Source organism: Elgaria multicarinata, chromosome 3 (genome assembly GCF_023053635.1).
Source record: "Elgaria multicarinata webbii isolate HBS135686 ecotype San Diego chromosome 3, rElgMul1.1.pri, whole genome shotgun sequence".
NCBI classification, from domain to species: Eukaryota; Metazoa; Chordata; class Lepidosauria; order Squamata; family Anguidae; genus Elgaria; species Elgaria multicarinata.
Window position 1 is genome coordinate 155,807,639 of NC_086173.1, and position 18,689 is coordinate 155,826,327.

The window sequence follows — 18,689 nt, forward strand, 5'->3', positions numbered from 1 at the left end:
ACAACAACAGCACAATTGGCATAACCGATGCATTTTTTTTAATATATATATATAAGGGGGTGGGTGGGAAGATGGTATGCATACTCAAAGGAAAAAAATACGGTGGCAGGAAATACAGAAACACAAGGGAAAGGAACACCACAACGAATGGGAGAGAACCCAGCTCGGATGCGAATTCCGCTCCGCTTACAGAAAAGGTAGTCGGGTTCTCTTTCTGTTTGATGCTAACCAGGTCCTTTAGGTGTCCGGAGTCTTCAACCTTTTCAGACCCAGGACTCGCCTTGTAAGTCCGGCCTAAGTGAGACCCATGTCTAAATCTTGTTTTTGTGTATACATTCAGGTTTCTTCTCTCTCTCTCTCTCGCCTAATCCCCAAAGTCCTCTTTACGTGTGTCTTTCTCTTCTCTCCATGCCCGAACTTTCTTCTCTTAACAACAAAACACAACACAGGAAGCTTCTTTCGTCTGGGCCAGGCTATTTGTCCATCTGGCCCAGTATGGCCTACTCCAAGAAGGTTGACGCTCTTTCAGCCCGAGGGCCGGATTCCATTCCGGGGGAAGCTCTCGGGAGGCTGCGTTCCAGGTGGGGCAAAGACTAAAAATACCAGCACATTTTAGATTGAAGTTCTTACTACCAGTAACTGAGCTTTAGGAGAGCATTTCAGCTTTTGAGCATGGAGGAAAAGCTGGGAAACCCCAAAAATGAGGGGTATTCAGGGAAAGGGGGTGGGGCCAGGGGAAGGAGGTGTGGCTATCTGGAGAACCCGAGAGGGCCAGATTCGGCCCACGGGCCTGAGGTTAAGCAGCCTAGCCTAGTCATCTCTCTGAGTCTCGAGTGGAGAATCTTTTTGCATCGCCTGCTCCTTAGTCCTTTTTCAACTGGGATTAAAGCTTCTGCAGGCAACGGAGAACTGGTCTCGCTCTTAGGGAACATGAATCCCTGTGCGCAAAGATGCCTGAATGCTGTTCCCCTCACCAAAACAGCTCTTAAAAAGGCAAACGGGGCACACGTCAGTCCCATCTGGGCCTATAAAAAAAACCTAAGTGAGGGGGAGAGCAAGGCCACAAGCATTGGTCTCATCCTGGCCCGGGGTGTCGCTAGGCACTTAGAAGAATCAGCCCCCTAGGACACAAATTTGCATAAAATCTCCATATGCTAATTGATATCGATATATGTAAATTACTAGGCTTTATTGACATTTCACAGGAAGCAAAGCCAAACCATTCATTTCTCATCTAAATCATCTCAAACAAAGGAAGTTCTTCAGTTAATTTGCACCCTGAGCCAGTCCATCCCAAACCAATGGAAAAAAACCTTTTGCCTACGCCACGCAGGGGATGATTTAAATTGGCGGTGTGTTGCAGCATGTGGGATGAGGAATGTTAACCCTTGTAACTCCCCTTGAAACCTTTCCCCTGCATGGCAATTAGTCAGACAGAAAAACTACCACTGGCACCAATGAACATTTAAGGATCTGAGGAACTAGATTTGGGGCCCTGGGAAACAGATTCAGGGCTAGGGCCCCACAGGTCCAGGCCTAACAATGCCCCTGGTCTCGGCTGTCTACACACCTGCCCTACACACATAGATTCCACCCTCTCATGAATTAGAACTTTATGTGCATACAGCAAGGTCCCCACTACAAGTGTCGACCCAAGATATAGACCGGGGGGCGGGGGGGGGGGCATGGATGCAACAGTGCAGCCGACTAACATGGTCTTGCTCTCTCTGTCACACAACAATTTGCATGAGGGCAAACACCCAAACGGACTTTGAGCGTCAGGACTCTGTGTGTGTGTGTGTGTGTTGTGTGTGTTTGTGTACAATTTTTTAAAAATACATTTTATCAGAGTTAGAAAATAGTAACGTACAAAGGTTTACAATTGATCGCAAAAAGGAGAGCGTAGAATAAATAGCCTTCTATGGGGACAAATTAACATATCTTCCACATGCCAAGCCTTCAGGTCAAAATCTATAAACCACATTGCTGCAAACTTTCCTCCCTCTGGGTACTGAAGTGTTATAGAAATATTTTAAGTTCAGTTATTACGGAGATGGCAAATCTGGGTTCAGGGCTCTTCTACTTCAAATTGCCCGGGATTAAATGCTCCTCTGCTCAAAACAAAAACAAAACAGAAAAGGTAAGACAGCCCTGCACGTAGAAAAGTAGCATGTCAGGGAAAAGGCTAGTTTAGAAACAAAGAAATTTCAGACTATGAAAAAGGAATAAATCCCGGCACTGCTCTGACTTCTTGTAACTAGGAGATAGACCCCCAAGTAGGGTGGTGCGTTCAACTCAGGGTAGATAGTTCTTACTATTACAGATTCTGAACATAAAGTTTTGGGCAGCAGGCAGGAGTGCAATGTGTCTCCAATTCTAAGTAAGAAAATGAGTATGCTGCAGCTAACGGTAGTTTGGGAAACTCTGTCCAAGGTAATTAATGTGATCTTGGCCATCTACTACTGGATTAGCAAAAAACAAACAAAGCTAATGTCCCCGGATAGCCGAAAATCTTTCTCTTTCTCTGAAATGGAATGTGTCCCCCACTTACCCGTCAGAGGTTGAGAAAGTGACACATCAGATCAGGCTTTTCCAACCTTGGGTCTCCTGGACGGCTTCAGCTCCCATTATCCCCAGCTAGGATGCTCAATGGCCGGTGCTGATGGGGGTTACAGTCCAAAAACATCTAGGGCCCCAAGGTTGTGAAAAGCCACACTAATTTGGATCCAAGTTTTCAGTTTGAATTAAAAGACGAGACAGAGGCTCAGTTCACACAACACATGTCAATACAGTATGAAAACTCCACACAACATGTTCTAACTCCACTGTTGTGTGACTGTGAGCTACCATGGGACTGAGTAAAATCCATAGTGAAATTTGATTGACAGTTCCTCCACCCTGTCTCCTCCCCATGGTATCCCATCAGGCATTGCTGCAAAAAAATCAATCCTGGCAGCTCTCCTAGAGTGGCACTCGCTCCTTTCACCAGTTCACTCTTGCCAGTGAACTCTGTAGCCAGTGGGAAAAGCCAACTCAACGCAATTGAAAACTTCTCGGAGCCCTCCATGCAACACAATGGTTGTGCAGGAACTCTCCTCTGCACAGCGTGGATATTCTGCGTGGAGTGTTAAAAAAAAAACCTCCACCATTGTGTGGTTTTACCGCCACACAACGCATTTATCAACAGTGGTGTAAAAACTCCACCGTGGAGTTTTAAAACCATTGATGAGGAATGTGTTTCTGACCTGAGCCAGAGAGAGATTGAGAGACAGAACAGAGAGGGAGAAACAGAGACAGAAGCCTTAGCTAGACCTAAGGTTTATCTGGGATCATCCCGGGGTCGTCCCTGCCTGCTCCCGGGATCCCCTGTGTGTCATTTACATGACGATCCTGGGATAAACCTTAGGTCTAGCTAAGGCCAGAGAGAGAGAAAGAGAGGTGAGTCAGGTTTGCAGTCTGAGTTAAAAGACGAGACAGGGACAGAGAGAAAGAGACAGAGAAACAGAGACAGGGAGGCAGAGACAGAGGGAGAGACAGAGAGAGAAAGAGAGAGAAAGAGGGAGAGAAGGAGACAGAGAGGACTTCTTTTTTAGTTAGGCTGAGTTGAAACTGGGATGCCACTTTGGAGAAGGGCTGCTCAGGTAGTTCTTTGGGTGGATGGGTAGAGGATTTGGAAGCAGAGGGGAAAGAGCCAGAAGATTAAATAAATGGGAAGAAGGAAGGAAGGAAGGAAGGAAGGAAGGAAGGAAGGAAGGAAAAAGGCTTCCTATGGGAGGAAGAACAGGGCCAGAAGAGTTGCATGAAGCATGTCTTGCCTGGGCAACATGGTGTGTACAATGTGTAACAAAGATATTCCTATGGACTCTCACATGTAGGTACTTTTGCATCTATAATGTTGATAGCCATCAGAGTGAAGCAGTAACGAAAGTAGAGGTGAGGAAACTGCGGCCCTCTAGGGGTGGTTAGACTCCAACCCTCATTAGCTCCAGCTAACCAGGTCAGGGATGATGGGCATTGTAATCAACAGCATCTTAAGAGGGCCACAGGTTGTTGTTGGACTAGAATGTTGGACATAAGTTGGGGAGAGCTGAAATGACATCCTTGCTCAGCCATGACCTTGGGCCAGTCACTACCTCTCAGTCTAACATACCTACCTCACAGGGTTGTTGTGATGATAAAAGATGGGGGCACATATCCTGCCTTGAACTCTTCCGACGGAAGCTCTTCTTCAGCTACGAGCATCTCTGTCGTTTCTTTCCTCTGCCCGTGGATTCTCTGATGGCTAACAAGATGTGTCCTACGATTGAACCTCTTCCCACAGTCGGGGCATCCGTAGGGTCTCTCTCCGGTGTGGATTCTCTGATGGCTAATAAGGTTTGTGCTGCGGTTGAACTTCTTCCCACAATCTGGGCATTCGTACGGCTTCTCCCCGGTGTGGATTTTCTGGTGCATCTTAAGGCCTGATCTGCGGCAAAAGCTTTCGCCGCAGTCGGAGCAGGTGTAGAGCTCCCTCGCTGTATGAATGCTCCGGTGCCTGACGAGGTGCTTGTTCCGACTGAAGCATTCGCCACAGTCGGAGCACTTAAAGGTTTTCTCGCCCGTGTGGTTTTTCTGATGCCGGATGTAAGTGGATCGGTCGCAAAAGCTTTTGCTGCAGAGCAAACATTTGTACGGCTTCTCGCCCGTGTGGCTTCTCTGGTGCGTGATGAGATGGTGGCTCTGGCTGAAGCTTTTCCCGCATTCGGTGCATTTGTACGGCTTATCCCCGGTATGGAGCCTCTCGTGTCGAACCAGGCTCGACTTGTCACAAAACTGCTTGCTACAGGACGAGCACGAGTACGGCTTCTCCCCCGTGTGCATTCTCTGATGTGAGATCAGGTTGGAGCTCCGACTGAATCCCTTCCCGCAGTCCAAGCATTTGAACGGCTTCACTCCCGCGTGGATTTTGCTATGGCTATTGAGGTGCGAGCTCCGCCTGAAGTGCTTGCCGCAGTCGGAGCACTCGTACGGCTTCTCTCGGCCGTGGACTCTTATGTGCATGATGAAGCCAGCCCTAGAAATAAACACTTTCCCACAATCTGAGCATTCGTAGAGTTCTTCTCCCGTGTGGGCTCTATGATGCCTACTGAGGTCATGGAACAGTTTATCGCTTGGTCTCTTTCCCTTGGGTGTTGTTTGTTGGACCGCTGTTTCACAGAGACCCGTGCCCTGAGCGGCAGTGGATTCACTCCTATGCTCCTCCGTTTGCTGGCCTGGAAGACTCTCTGGCTCAACTTGTTCTGAAATAGTTTCTTTCGAGTCCTGACTGCTTTCTCTTTCCAATGGCATCCCGTCGTTCTCACTCTGTTTTCCATCAGATGCTGGAATAAAAATCATCATCATCATCATCATCTCTATTTTTGATGTTCAGGATGTGTGTGCTATTATTATTTATTATTATTATTTATTTATATAGCACCATCAATGTACTAATCCTTATGTAGCCAAAATGGGACCACCCACACATGAAAGGGAGGTAACAGCAGCCTTCAGGGAATTCCAGAGGTTTGCAGAAATAATAATAATAATAATAATAATAATAATAATAATAATAATAATAATTATTATTATTATTCTTACCTGCCTCTCCATTTTGATTGAGGCGGGGAACAACAGTAAATATAAAATACATAAAACTGAATTAAGAACATAATATACATTCTTAAAACATCCTAAAATCATCTGAAAACATCCTAAAATTCCCCTGGATAGGCCTGCCGGAATAGATCAGTCTTTATACTTTCTTGAATGCTAATAGACTGTCAAGTTGACGAGTCTCCTCCGGCAGGCCATTCCACAGTCTGGGAGCAGCAGAGGAGAAGGTCCTCTGGGTAATACTTGTCAGCCTAATTTTGGCAGACTGAAGTAGATTTTTCCAGAAGAAGATCTGAGTGTGTGGGGCGTATTGTACGGGAGAAGGCGATCCTGCAGGTAGCCTGGACCCAAACCATTTGGTCTTTAAAGGTGATAACCAACACTTTATACTTCCCCCGGAAACTAATTGGCAGCCAGTGAAGAGATTTTAAAACTGGTGTAATGTGGTCCCCCCTACATGTACCGGTGACCAGCCTGGCTGCCCTATTTTGAACTAGTTGAAGATTCCAGACTAGGCACAAAGGTAGCCCTATGTAGAGCGCATTGCAAAAGTCGAGCCTCGAAGTTACCAGCGTGTGCACTACCATCTTTAGGTCTTCCAGCTCTAGGAAGGGGCGCAGCTGAAGTATCAGCCGAAGCTGATAGTAGACAAAAAGATCTGATGAAATAAAGTCTCTAATGGGTGGAGGGAACTGTTGGGTGGGGGAAATGGAAAACTGTGGATAGGGAATGGAACAGAGTACTGCAGCACTTTAATGCAGTGCCCATTTGTAATAGCTACAATCACTATTTATATAGAAAGTTGTCTTATACAAGGCCTGATGAATTGTCCATCTAGTGCAAGGGTGCTGAATGTCAATCAGCTCAAGGGCCAAATCCCATTTTGCAGAAGCTCTTAGGGGGCGCTTTCCAGTGGTGGGCATGGCCAAAGGCAAAAGGGGCGTGGCCAAAAATAGCAGCATATTTTAGTAACTACGCCTTAGGAGAGGCATTTCCACCTTTCAGAATGTGGGGGGAAACTCAAATGATTGGGGCCAAAGGAAGTTGGTGTGACCTTCGGGGGAGCCCCGGAGAGTCCGATTGGGGCCCCAGAAGGTCAAGATTTAGCCCCTGGGCTTCAAGTCCCCCTCCCCCACGTAGCCCCACATTATCTATACTGATTCGCTGCTCTCCAGGCTTTCTAGAAGAGCCCTTTCCCATTGCTTCCTCTCTGCTCCTTCTTAAATTGGAGATGCCAGGAATCGAAGCTGAAACCTCCAAAATAGAAAGCAACTGAGCTATGACTCCTCCCTCCTCCTCTGTTGGTGGGCCCCAGCGGGACTACCTGGCAGTAGCAGCAGCCAACAGAAGCATTGGGTGTGGCTGAGGGCAGCCATTTTGATTTCCCACAATTGGTTGAAGGCAGCCATTTTGTTTTCCCACCATGACACTGCATCGGGGACATTGTAAGAAGAGAAAATGGCAGATTCAGGCACAACTCAACCTTACCTAGCCCACTGGCGTCTCCTTCCTCTTCCTGCTTGACCTCTCTGTAGAGTTGCCTGAGGGTCACATCCAGCGATGCTCCTTCTGCGGCTGAAAAATTCACAGCCGCCTCCTGTTTCATCCCCGGCACCTGAAACAATAGGAAGAACCTTAGTCCAAGATGACTTGATAACAGCGACTCGATAGCAAGGCATATAAGAAGAGCTCCATCAAGCTCAGCATCCTGTATCTCACAGTTTATTTTATTTATTTATTTATTTATTACATTTTTATACCGCCCAATAGCCGAAGCTCTCTGGGCGGTTCACAGTGGCCAATCAGGTGCCCTTCTGCATGTCCCACCACCAGGAGAGCTTAGGCTGGCAGGAACACAGAATGGGGCCTTCCCTGTGGCAGCACCCCTCCTGTGCAACTTTCTCCCAAAGGAAGTTAAACTGACCCCTTCTTTGTTGAGGTTTAGGTGAGCTGTCAAAACAGTCTGGTTCCGTCTGGCTTTTCAGATAAGTAAGCTCAATACACATTTTTAAAATTCTCTCTTGCTCTTAATTCTGCTGTTTGTGATGTGTGTTTTTTAAACTTTGCGGATAGACTAGCAAAAATATATAGACCATGTGAAAAAAGAATCAAACAGAATAACTTTGGCAGAAGCTTACAGAAATATGTGGGACTCATGAAAAGAAAATTATAAACAAAGGAATATAATAGAAAAAAATATTTTAAGGCTACTAAAGTGAGTTAAAATTATTTGCAAAGTGTTTTTTAAAGTATATGCGAAGTGTTTGGCAAAGTGCATATATATATATATATATATATATATATACTGCAAAACACTTCGCATATACTTTAAAAAACACTTTGCAAATAATTTTAACTCACTTTAGTAGCCTTAAAATATTTTTTCTATTATATTCCTTTGTTTATAATTTTCTTTTCATGAGTCCCACATATTTCTGTAAGCTTCTGCCAAAGTTATTCTGTTTGATTCTTTTTTCACATGGTCTATATATTTTTGCCAGTCTGTCCTGAAAGTATCTCTTTTCTTTATTTTAGCACACCTTCTTTTATTCTTGTGGATATTGTTGAAAGGGGAATCTATCAAAAATATTTCCCCATTCTCCATCCTCCATCTCCTCTTCAATTTCTCTTTCCCATATGTTTTATTGTTGCATTCCCCCTGATCCCTTGCTTTATTAACTAAGTTTAGTATTATGAGACCTCTCTTTTTCCACTTCCTCCAAATGAAGTGTAATGTTACAAACAGCACATGTATTGCCTTTTTTTCCTGCTAAACTAAAAAGCCCCAAATGCTTTAACCTTTCCTTGTAACTAAAATGAACAAGGGGCTGCAGCAACTCTCATACAAGGAAAAGTTACAATATCTGGAAAAGTTCAGCTTAGAAGTAAGAGGATGCATGATAGAAGTGTACAAAATTCAGCATGGTGTTGAGAAAGTGGATAGGAAGACATTTTTCTCCCTCTCTCATAATACTAGAACCCATTGAGGTCATCTCATGAAGCTGATCGGTGGGAAATTCCGGAAAGATAAAACGAAGGACTTTTTCCACACAGCACAAAAATTAAACTATGGAATTCGCTACCATACGATGTAGTGATGGCCACCAAGTTGGATGGCTTTAAAAGGGGGTTAGACAAATTCATATAGAAGAAGGCTATTAATGGCTACTAGTCCTGATGGCTATGTGCTACCTCCAGTATCAGAGGCAGTAAGCCTGTGTGCACCAGTTGCTGGGGAACATGGGTGGGAGGGTGCTGTTGCACCGTGTCCTGCTTTGTGGGTCCCTGGCCGATGGCTGCTTGGCCACTGTGTGAACAGAGTGCTGGACTAGATGGACCCTTGGTCTGATCCAGCAGAGGGTTGGTCTAGATGATCCTTGTGGTCACTTCCAGCTCCACAATTCTATGGTCTCCTTATTCTCTTGTGCAGGTCCAGGGTTAAAGAGGCAGGCCCTCCATATTGCCTGGGGAGAAGCAATCTAAAATCTAAACTCAAGGAGAAATTCCTAGACACCAGTATCAGAGGCAGTAACCCTGTGTGCACCAGTTGCTGGGGAACATGGGTGGGAGGGTGCTGTTGCACACATTTTCTACTTCTGAGTTTCCCATTAGGGCTGCTGGTTGGCCACGGTATGAACAGAATACTGGACAAGATGGACCCTTGGTCTGATCTAACGTGGCAATATTCTTAAGTTGTAGAAAAGAAGGTCCACCAAATCCTTGTTCCTTTTTGGTTATCCTTTTCTGCACCTTTTCCAGCTGTACAATGTGAGAATTTACCACAAAAAAGACTTTTGCCCCATAGGCTAAAGGTCGCAGTCAGGGCCAGGATTTGGCTTCCCTTTACATTTTTCCTCCACCCCACAGTCAGCACTCTGAACAACACCAGGCTGCTGAGTCTAGCTGCCATTTTCTCTTCTTACAATAAAAACATAAGAACATGAGAAGAGCCCTGCTGGATCAGACCAAGGGTCCATCTAGTCCATCACACTGTTCACACAGTGGCCAAGCAGCCATAGGCCAGGGATGAACAAGCAGGACATGGTGCAACAGCACCCTCCCACCCATGTTCCCCAGCAACTGGTCACATAGGCTTATTTGCCTCGAATACCGGAGATAGCACAAAACCATCAGGGCTAGTAGCCAATGATAGCCTTCACCTCCAGGAATTTATCCAACCCCTTTTAAAGCCATCCAGATTGGTGGCCATCGCTACATCTTGTGGTAGTGCGTTCCATAATTTAATTATGCACTGTGTGAAGAAGTATTTCCTTTTATTGGTCCCGGATGTCCCTGATGCAGTGTCACTGTGGGAAAACAAAATGGCCACCCTCAAGTCACACCCAGCACTTTTGCTGGCAGCTGCTACTGCCAGGTAGGCCCGCTGGGGCCCACCAACAGGAAGTGGGGGCACCAGAGCGCACTCTGCCCAGTGCCCCTCAAAACTGGAGCTGCCTCCTCCCTCCGACTGTACGGACTGCTTGGGGGCTGCCACAAAGAAGACTCCTCTCACCTGCTGCTCCTGCCTCTCAGCCTCTCGCTGCCTGAGGAGAAAATGCTCGGCGAGGGCCACGGCATGGAAGCAGCTCTCTGAGTCGCGTTCCCTGATCCAGCTCAGCATCTCCTGAGGCAAGATGGACAAGAACTGCTCCAGGATCACCAGCTCCAGGATTTCTTCTTTGGTGTGTCGCTCCGGCGTCAGCCATTGGTGGCAAAACTTCCGGAGCTGACAGTACGCCTCCCATGGGCCCTCGGCTTCCTGGTAGCCGAAACGCCTGAAGCGCTGGCGCTGGCGTTCGGAACTGGCAGGATCCACGGCCTTGACCTCTCCTGCTTGCTCATCGCCGCTCCCACTTGTGGCATCTAAGCCTCGGTCCTCTTGGTCTGGTCTGGTGAGACCCGGCCTGAGCCTGGTCACGTCGTCTCCTTTCGCCCATTGGCCGGTGGCCACTGCTCCTTCAAAACGGGCCAGAGAATTCTTCAAATCCTCCCTCAGCATATTCCTTTGCAGCTGCGGGTTCCCTGGTTCTAACAGAGGGGACTGCGGCCTGTGCAGAAACTCTGGCCACTGCCCTTCCCACCGCTGGGACGACGGCCCCTCGTCTGCTTCCTGTTTAATGTGTCGCGATGTTGCCGTTAATCCACGAGGAACCGTCTCCGCCTGGACAGCCAGGCAAGCGTCTCCGGTTCTCTGCAGTCCTCCTTCGAGTTCCGGGTCTGGTCCCTCCATTTTGATTTCTGGCTTCATGTCCAGCTCTACAATGACCCTGCGGAGACCCAGGGCTGAGAATTCTTCCTCCATTTCTGAGGTCATTTTCTCTTACCGAGGGATGATCCTAGCTCAGCTCTGTTCCTCCATCCCCTTTGTGCAGATGGAGAGGAAATTGTCTGGCTTCGTGGCCAGAGATTATAGAAAGACAAGAGCAACAGGCCTCAGACCTTCACTCCTGGTGCCATCCCCAAAGCTTGTTTACCCACTGATGGCCTTCACTTGCGGCTCCTTCCCTGAAAATAAAAAGACACAAATAACTAGCGAGGCGACAAATAGCATATAGTGCTCCTAACTTCGATTTCCACAACCTGTTGAGCTCCAGACATTTTGGACTTCAACTCCCACCAGCCCCAGCCAGCTTGGCCAATAGGAATGCTGGGAGTTGTAGTCTCCCAAGCCTGCACCTGCCTCCTCCTGGCTTGTTGGTGGCCCCATCTTGGCTACATAAAGAGATGTAATAATAATAGTAATACATTTATTTCTTACCCGCCTCTCCAACACTAGGGGAAAACACTAAACAATAAAATACATAAAACTGAATTAAAACATAATATACGTTGTTAAAAACATCCTAAAAAACATCCTAAAAACATCTTAAAATTCCACTGGATAGATTTCCGGAAATCTTGAAGCCATGGGGGGGAAATTGTTTCCCCTCCCCTTTTTTTTTGAAAAATGCAATATTAGCACTTTTTACAGATTGAAAGTCACTTTGTTGCTTTAGGAACATAAAATGTAATTATGTACAAGTTGGTTTGGTATAAAATCATCACATTTGGTATATTAAAAGTACAGTGTATTCAAACAATTCTTACAAATGGAATTTACTTTTTTCTGTAACGAACTGTAAGGAACCTCTTTGGTTTTGCCAGTTTATGAGGAGCAGGCAAAAAACAAATAAAACAACAGAAGAAACCATCAACATTAGTAACAAAGAAAATTATTTATGCCTCCACTAGTCTTCCACAGTGTCAAGCAGACATAAAGCCCCCATTCCCATAAAAAGAACTGAGGGGGGAAGGGGGGGCAATATTCAATGAATATGCATGAAATTTAATCAGACTCATTTCCTGAGCTATAGCTATCACTATCAGTTTCAGTCTCAGTTTGCAACCTAGGACTTGTTTGTCCTCGGTGCACAGAAATTGTTGTTGTTATTATTATTATTTGCATTTGTATACCGCCCCATAGCTGAAGGTCTCTGGGCAGTTCACTTAAGATAAAAACACTTAAAAACAATATACAAAGATTAAAAGACCACAAAAACAAGCAAAATACACACACATTTAAAATCAGTATAACAACTTTAAAAACGATGAGCCAAAAAACAGACCCAGGATCCCAGGGTCATTACATATTGCTAAAAGCCTGGGAGAAGAGAAAAGTCTTGACCTGGTGCCGAAAAGATGACAAAGTCGGCGCCAGGCGGGCCTCGCCAGGGAGATTGTTCCACAGTTCGGGGGCCACCACAGAGAAGGTCCTCTCTCTTGTCTCCAATAATCTGATACTGTACATAGCTTTTAGAAATCACTTGGAGACGTAAATATACGAACACCTTGTCTTCGATATTTTATTCATCATGCTAAAATAAAACATTCCATAATCCATTTTTCTTCATTTTTTCCAATTTTTCGGACGAAAACAAAAAAGGCTTTGGGAAAAAAAATGTGTTTTTTTCCTGAATTTTTGCATTTTTCTCCCGGGCCTTCACATCTCTAGCTACATAGCCATTAGCACACAACATGTGAGTTCAGTATTAGAAGGAGTAATTAGAGTCAGTCTGGCTGGGGGATGTTGAGAGTTGTAGTCCAACACATCTAGAGAGCACCAGGTTTGGGAGGCTGATTAGAAGAATACCTTTATCCTCCCATTTCAAGGAAGCATACACGGCTTTTGTCCCGCCAGAGCCCTGGGTTTTATCCTCAACAACTCTGTGAGGTGAGTTAGTTAGAACATGGTGACTGGCTCAAGTCACCATCTCCTAGCCTAAGAGAGCATCATGGCTAAGTGGGGATTTGAACCCAGGTCTCTACAGACCTAGTCTGACACTCTAACCACTAAATCACATCAACTCTCAATTACATAGAGGCCAATTTGGTGTCCTCCAGATATGTTGGACTACAATTCCCAGCAGATCTGGATCAGGGCCCTGGCATGGCGAAGGACTGTTAACCCTTTGCTGTCCATTGCAGCCCTGATCAGGATCTCCATCCGCCCACCCACCTTGCCTGCCCCAAACCTGCAATGCACAGTGGAGTAAAAAAATCCCAAACACACCATTTCCCCACGCAGTTGCAAAAGGCGTCTCATCTACCTTTGTCCCTGAGAGACATTCCTGCCTGCACAAGAGAAAACAGAGAATTCCTCTTTTAACAACACACCTGCCACCCATGGTGTTCTAAGTAATTATCTTTAAAATAATTAACTTTTAATAAATGCTGTCCAATTAATGGGGAGCTGTGGCATTACCCACATTTCTATTCCCTTAGGTATGTCTGCGTGAGTATGTCTAGAGAGTGCGGAATGTTGGACTGAGTGGGTGTGGCTGATGATGCTGTGGAAAGGGGGAGGAGTCTATATATGGGGGAGCCGAGTGGTTTGAGGGGTTCGGTTGGTGATGGGGTTTGGAGGGTAGATATGTTTAGCTGTGTGATTTCTTGTCAGGAGTTGTGTGAGGAGCGAGTGAAAATAAGATCGTAGGGACTAAGGAGTGTTATTATTAGATTGGTTAGTACCAGTATTCTTAAGAATAGGCAGAATTGGAATATAATTCAAAGGAACAAAGAACTGTAAACTACAATAAACATTTTCTTTATTTTGCTACCATAAAACCACGTGTCAGTTTGGCTGCGTCTCCTGCTCTATCGGTTCATAAACAAACACTAGGGTGACCATATGAAAAGGAGGACAGGGCTCCTGTATCTTTAACAGTTGCACAGAAAAGGGAATTTCAGCAGGTGTCATTTCTATATATGGGGAACCTGGTGAAATTCCCTCTTCATCACAACAGTGAAAGCTGCAGGTGCCCTGCCCTCTTTTAAATCTGGTCACTCTGGACCCCCTCACCTCCATCAGTGAGCCTACCTTCTCACTGCCATTGTCCTCAGCTGCTATTGCTCCTCTTCCTTATCATTGCTCCCCACTTGCTTGGCAGGCAGAGAGCCAGGGAGCATGTAGGCCTTGGCCTCTACTGCTCCTCCTTCTCACCGCCACTGTTGTCTGGGCCAGAGCAAGAGGCAGGTGGACAACCAGGTTGCCACGGAGAAAAGGAGGAGCAACTGGCAGGGGACTCTTCTCCATGGGCCCCTTCTGGGGAGTGGGCCCTTGGCTGGTGCCTGACCGTGCCTACCTTTGATACCGGCCTTGCTTGTCTGCCCCACCTGGCAAGCACCTGTTGCCACTGCTGGCTGCAGGCAGTAGCCTCCCGCCCTCACGAGAACTTGCAGGCCTATGCAGCGGACATGCTGTAGTGGGTCACACAGGCAAGCTGCCACTAGGCTCAATCTCACCATTGGGGAAGCCAGTTCGCAAGGAAAGGACAGCCGCCACCCCTCTCCCTTCCCTCTCCTGCAAGTGGGTGCCGCTGAGCAGTGGCCCTGCTCTAATGGGCCGAGAACCCAAGAGGCTCCTCACCTTAACAGCCCAGCAAGAGCCAGTGTGGTGTAGTGGCTAAAGTGTCAGACTGGGAGTCGGGAGATCCGGGTTCTAGACCCCACTCGGCCATGGAAGCCCACTGGGTGACTTTGGGCCAGTCACAGACTCTCAACCCAACCCACCTCACGGGGTTGTTGTTGTGAAGATAAAATGGCGTGGAGGAGGAGGATTATGTACGCCGCCTTGGGTTCCTTGGAGGAAAAAGGCAGGATAGAAATGCAACAATAAAATAAAAATTGCAACACCTCTGGGTCAGCCCCTCCAGTAAACGGGGGAGCTTGAGGCTGTGCAGCAGTGCCACAGTATGGGTCCCAAGTGGTGGCAGGTATTGGGGGAGACGGGGGCTGTCCAGTCACTGTGGATGGGGGGTGGGGCTGAAGGCATCCTGTCCAGGGGCCTCAAAAATCTGGAACCAGACCCATCTGCTGCAACATGCTGTTATTTCTTTAATTTTCTTTTAATTCACATGTACATGTCCTGCCTTTTCTCCTCTTGCAAAGAACCTCAAGGTGGTTCATACAGTCCTTCTTTCCATTTTATCCCCACACTAACCCTGAAGTAGGTCTGGCTGAGAGTCTGTGCCTAGCCCAAAGTCACCTAGTGAGCTTCACGGCCAAGTGGGGACTAGAACCCAGGTCTCCAGGGGCCCAGTCCAACACTTTAACCACTACATCACCCTGGCTCCTATTTTGTTTTCGTGATCATTTAGAGCTGGCTTGAACAATTAAGGCGGGTAACAAAATGTGGAATACTCTTGTTCAGGGTTCCTGCCAGCCAGACATGCCTTCTTCCTAAAAACTCCATTCCACATCCCCCTCCCACACGATTATCTATTACCCCCGCTTTCAGCAGTGGTCTCATTGAGCATGCTCAATCTGAATTGGGCTTTTTTTTGCCCCCGTCTTTTATGGTTTCTCCCCCAGTGTGTGTGTGTGTGTAGTTTTCCAAATCTTGAGGTTCCCCAGAAACTGAGGATACCGCCCTCTTAAGTGCAAAAGAACAGGGGCTGTTTCAAAGGGTTAGCAGCACAAAAATGACACACACACCCCGCTTCTGATGTAGATGTCTCTCTTGGCGCCCCAAAAAATTCTTCCTCCACCTCTCCACCCCACCCACCCCCCCGCGCCAAAGAACCACACTAGAGCCCCTTTGTAACTTACTGATGTCCGGTTAGGCCTCCAGCTTCTGCCAATGGAAACTAAAGCTGTGATCCCAAGCACCCTCGCTGGGGAACTAGTCCCATGGAAGCTCAGCAGGAATGGAACACGTTGAGGATTGCAATGCGTGTATTTATTTATTTTTAAACAAAATCTAAATAAATCAGCTTGCAATTTTGCAGAAGAGCAGGTCAGGAAGGGGCATTCAATAGAAAGAAAGGCCCCACCCCTCCGCTGGTCCCAAATCCCCTTTCCTCTCTAGCAATCGGAGCTGAGATGATTTAACCATCAGAGGACCAAGGGGGAGCGCTTGAAATGGATCAGTGCTAAACCACATGCGCTCTGTCTGAATCTCGCAGATTGCAGATTTTGGGGGGGGGGGGCGGGAGTCTTGCCTTTAGCCTCCGCCTTAAGAAAGCCCTATCGAGGGTAAGGGGGGAAAGCTGTTGTTGTTTGCATACGACGACTCAAAGGGTTAAAGTGACCGAGCGCTGATTCCTAGGCAGGCTTGGAAATTCATAGGCATTTGAGTCACACTGAATTCCTCTTCCTGTCCCGCCTCCCCTGGCTGGAAGTGAGGGGTGGGGTTAAATCCATATAAAGTCTGGCAATTGGATTGCAGAGTTCCATGGATATATCTGGGAATTTGCAATCGAATTGCAAAGTTTAGACAATTAGGGCGCAATCCTGTGCATAGTTAGACAGAGGGGGAAAGTCCTGCAAATTCCCCATTTCTGTATAAATGCATAGGATTGCACCTTCAATCCATATATAATATTTACAATTTTATACTTTTAATAAGTGTATATAAATTTTTGGGTGTGAATAATATTTTAATTTTTCCATTTTACTGTAGTTAAACATTAAATGTAGTTTAACATTTAATGTAGTTTCTCAGAGTCCATTCTGGTCCCCCTAAAACAATCTAACCTGAACAGATTACAACATTCTTTTGCTAAGATTGAATCCCTCCATCCAAGTAAAGGTGAAGATAAAAGCCTTAGTATCCCATTAGAGGGGGACAAACAGATCCATAGTTTATCTCTCACGAACCCTTCTATTTCATCTAACTCTAAAAATGCATCAGACTCCTTGCTCTTTAATTGACAAACCCCAGCAAATCAAGATCTGATGAAACAAAAGGGTCTTTCCTTTTTAGTGTGGAACATTACAGGCTGGAGCACCCACAAACAAGATAGAGAATTCCTAAAATTACTCCAGGAATATGACATAATGTGCATTCAAGAGACAATGTAGTTTAACATTTTAATGTAGTTTTCTTGTGCTGCCCTAGACTGTGGAATGGCCTGCCGGAGGAGATTCATCAGCTTAATATTCTCTCTTAGTTTAAGACAGCCATGAAGACTAGTCTCTTCCAGCAGGCCTACCCAGATGAATTTTAAGATGTTGTCATTGTTATTTTAATATTGAATTGGTTTTATATGCTCTTTTAACCAGTTTAATATTGCATTCTTGTGTAATGTTGTTCCTTGCCTAGATCCAGAGGGAGAGGCAGGTAAGAAATAAATTGTATTTTATATTATATTTCTGTTTGAAGGGTGTAATCCTAGACAGGAAAAAAGCCCTACAATTTCAATAATTTCTCAGCCAGCATGGGGAATGCTGGGATTTGTAGGGCATTTTTCCCTGTGTCTATCCAGGCACAGAATTAAGCCCTACTTGTCTAAACTTTGGCAATTGGATTGCCAATTTCCAGAGTTACAAGGAGGCAGCCAGGGCAAGGGGAAGAGGAAAAATATGACAAAAGACAATAATGGAGAACAGATAGAGATCAGAGGGAGGAGGAGGAGGAGGAGGAGGAGGAGGAGGAGGAGGAGAAGAAGAAGAAGAAGAAGAAGAAGAAGAAGAAGAAGAAGAAGAAGAAGAAGAAGAAGAAGAAGAAGAAATAATGAAGTAGCTGAAAACTGGGGGTGGAAAGGAGAGAGGCCCCCAACTTCACTCTGTTTCAGATTGGGTGCTGTAGCACTCAAGACCTGCTTATGGCATCCTGTGAGCACCTGGTTAGCGACTATGTGAACAGAATGCTGGGCTAGATGGACCCCTGGTCTGATCCAGCAGGGCTCTTCCTATACTCTTATGTAGACCTCAGACAGGGAAGAGGGATCTAATCTCCACAGTGTAGCTCCATCAGAGGAGTGTTTTATTGCACGCTCGTTACTGGGCACTCACAGATTTCATGGGTCCCTCTCACCATGACGTCTGCCTCCTGCCCCTTCTAGCCTTCTTCGCGCCACCAAAGAACACCCCAGTAAGTCTGACTTATTTTAAAGAGGGAAATTGCCGCTATCTAACGGCCGACTGAATGGGCCACAGGCTCATTTGCTTCCTCTTTCAAAAAAAGAAAGAAAGAAGAAGAAGAAGAAGAAGAAGAAGAAGAAGAAGAAGTAGTTAAAGGAAGCCAGATTCCAGCTGGACATCAGGAAAAATTCCTGACTGTTAGAGCAGTACGACAATGGAATCAGTTACTTAGGGAGGTTGTGGGCTCTCCCACACTAGAGGCATTCAAGAGGCAGCTGGACAACCATCTCTCAGGGATGCTTTAGGGTGGATTCCTGCATTGAGCAGGGGGTTGGACTCGATGGCCTTGTAGGCCCCTTCCAACTCTGCTATTCAATGATTCTATTATTATTGTTATTAATAATAATAATAATAATAATAATAATAATAATTTCTTACCCGTCTCTCCATTTTGATTGAGGCGGGGAACAACAATAAGCGATAAAATACATAAAACTGAATTAAAACATAATATACATTGTTAAAAACATCCTAAAAATAAAAAGAGGGACAAACGTGCGTGCGGAGAAGCAAGAGTAAGCAAACACCATTTTCCTGTGCCACTCCACAGCCTGGGCAACTGAAGGGTCACCTCTTTTAGATATGGTCACTCTAGCTAAAGAGGGCAGGGCTCCTGCAGCTTTACCTGTTGTGATGTAGAGGGAATTGTTCAC

At 46.0% G+C, this 18,689-nt stretch overlaps 2 protein-coding genes across 2 annotated transcripts in view; one reads left to right on the top strand and one right to left on the bottom strand.

Moving 5' to 3' along the window:
- LOC134396195 (zinc finger protein 883-like) overlaps positions 1-18,689 on the top strand; it is a 162,393-nt gene that overhangs the window by 14,878 nt on the left and 128,826 nt on the right. The window lies entirely within an intron of this gene.
- Positions 1,809-15,936, bottom strand: LOC134396158 (zinc finger protein 436-like). The gene is made up of 5 exons (XM_063122551.1): positions 15,721-15,936; positions 10,148-11,139; positions 7,123-7,249; positions 4,155-5,360; positions 1,809-2,111 (listed from the first exon to the last, which is right to left on the bottom strand). The coding sequence occupies exons 2-4, from the start codon at positions 10,946-10,948 to the stop codon at positions 4,156-4,158; spliced, it is 2,133 nt and encodes a 710-aa protein (XP_062978621.1). The 5' UTR covers positions 10,949-11,139; positions 15,721-15,936; the 3' UTR covers positions 1,809-2,111; position 4,155.

What these genes read in the sequence shown, in the direction of transcription:
- LOC134396158 (XM_063122551.1), bottom strand. Translation starts at nt 10,948, where the DNA reads ATGACCTCAGAAATGGAGGAAGAATTCTCAGCCCTGGGTCTCCGCAGG. An exon ending in CTGAGAGGCAGGAGCAGCAG is followed by an intron (nt 7,250 to 10,147) that starts GTGAGAGGAGTC and finishes CTATTGTTTCAG; the next exon opens with GTGCCGGGGATGAAACAGGA. An exon ending in AGGAGACGCCAGTGGGCTAG is followed by an intron (nt 5,361 to 7,122) that starts GTAAGGTTGAGT and finishes TTTTTATTCCAG; the next exon opens with CATCTGATGGAAAACAGAGT.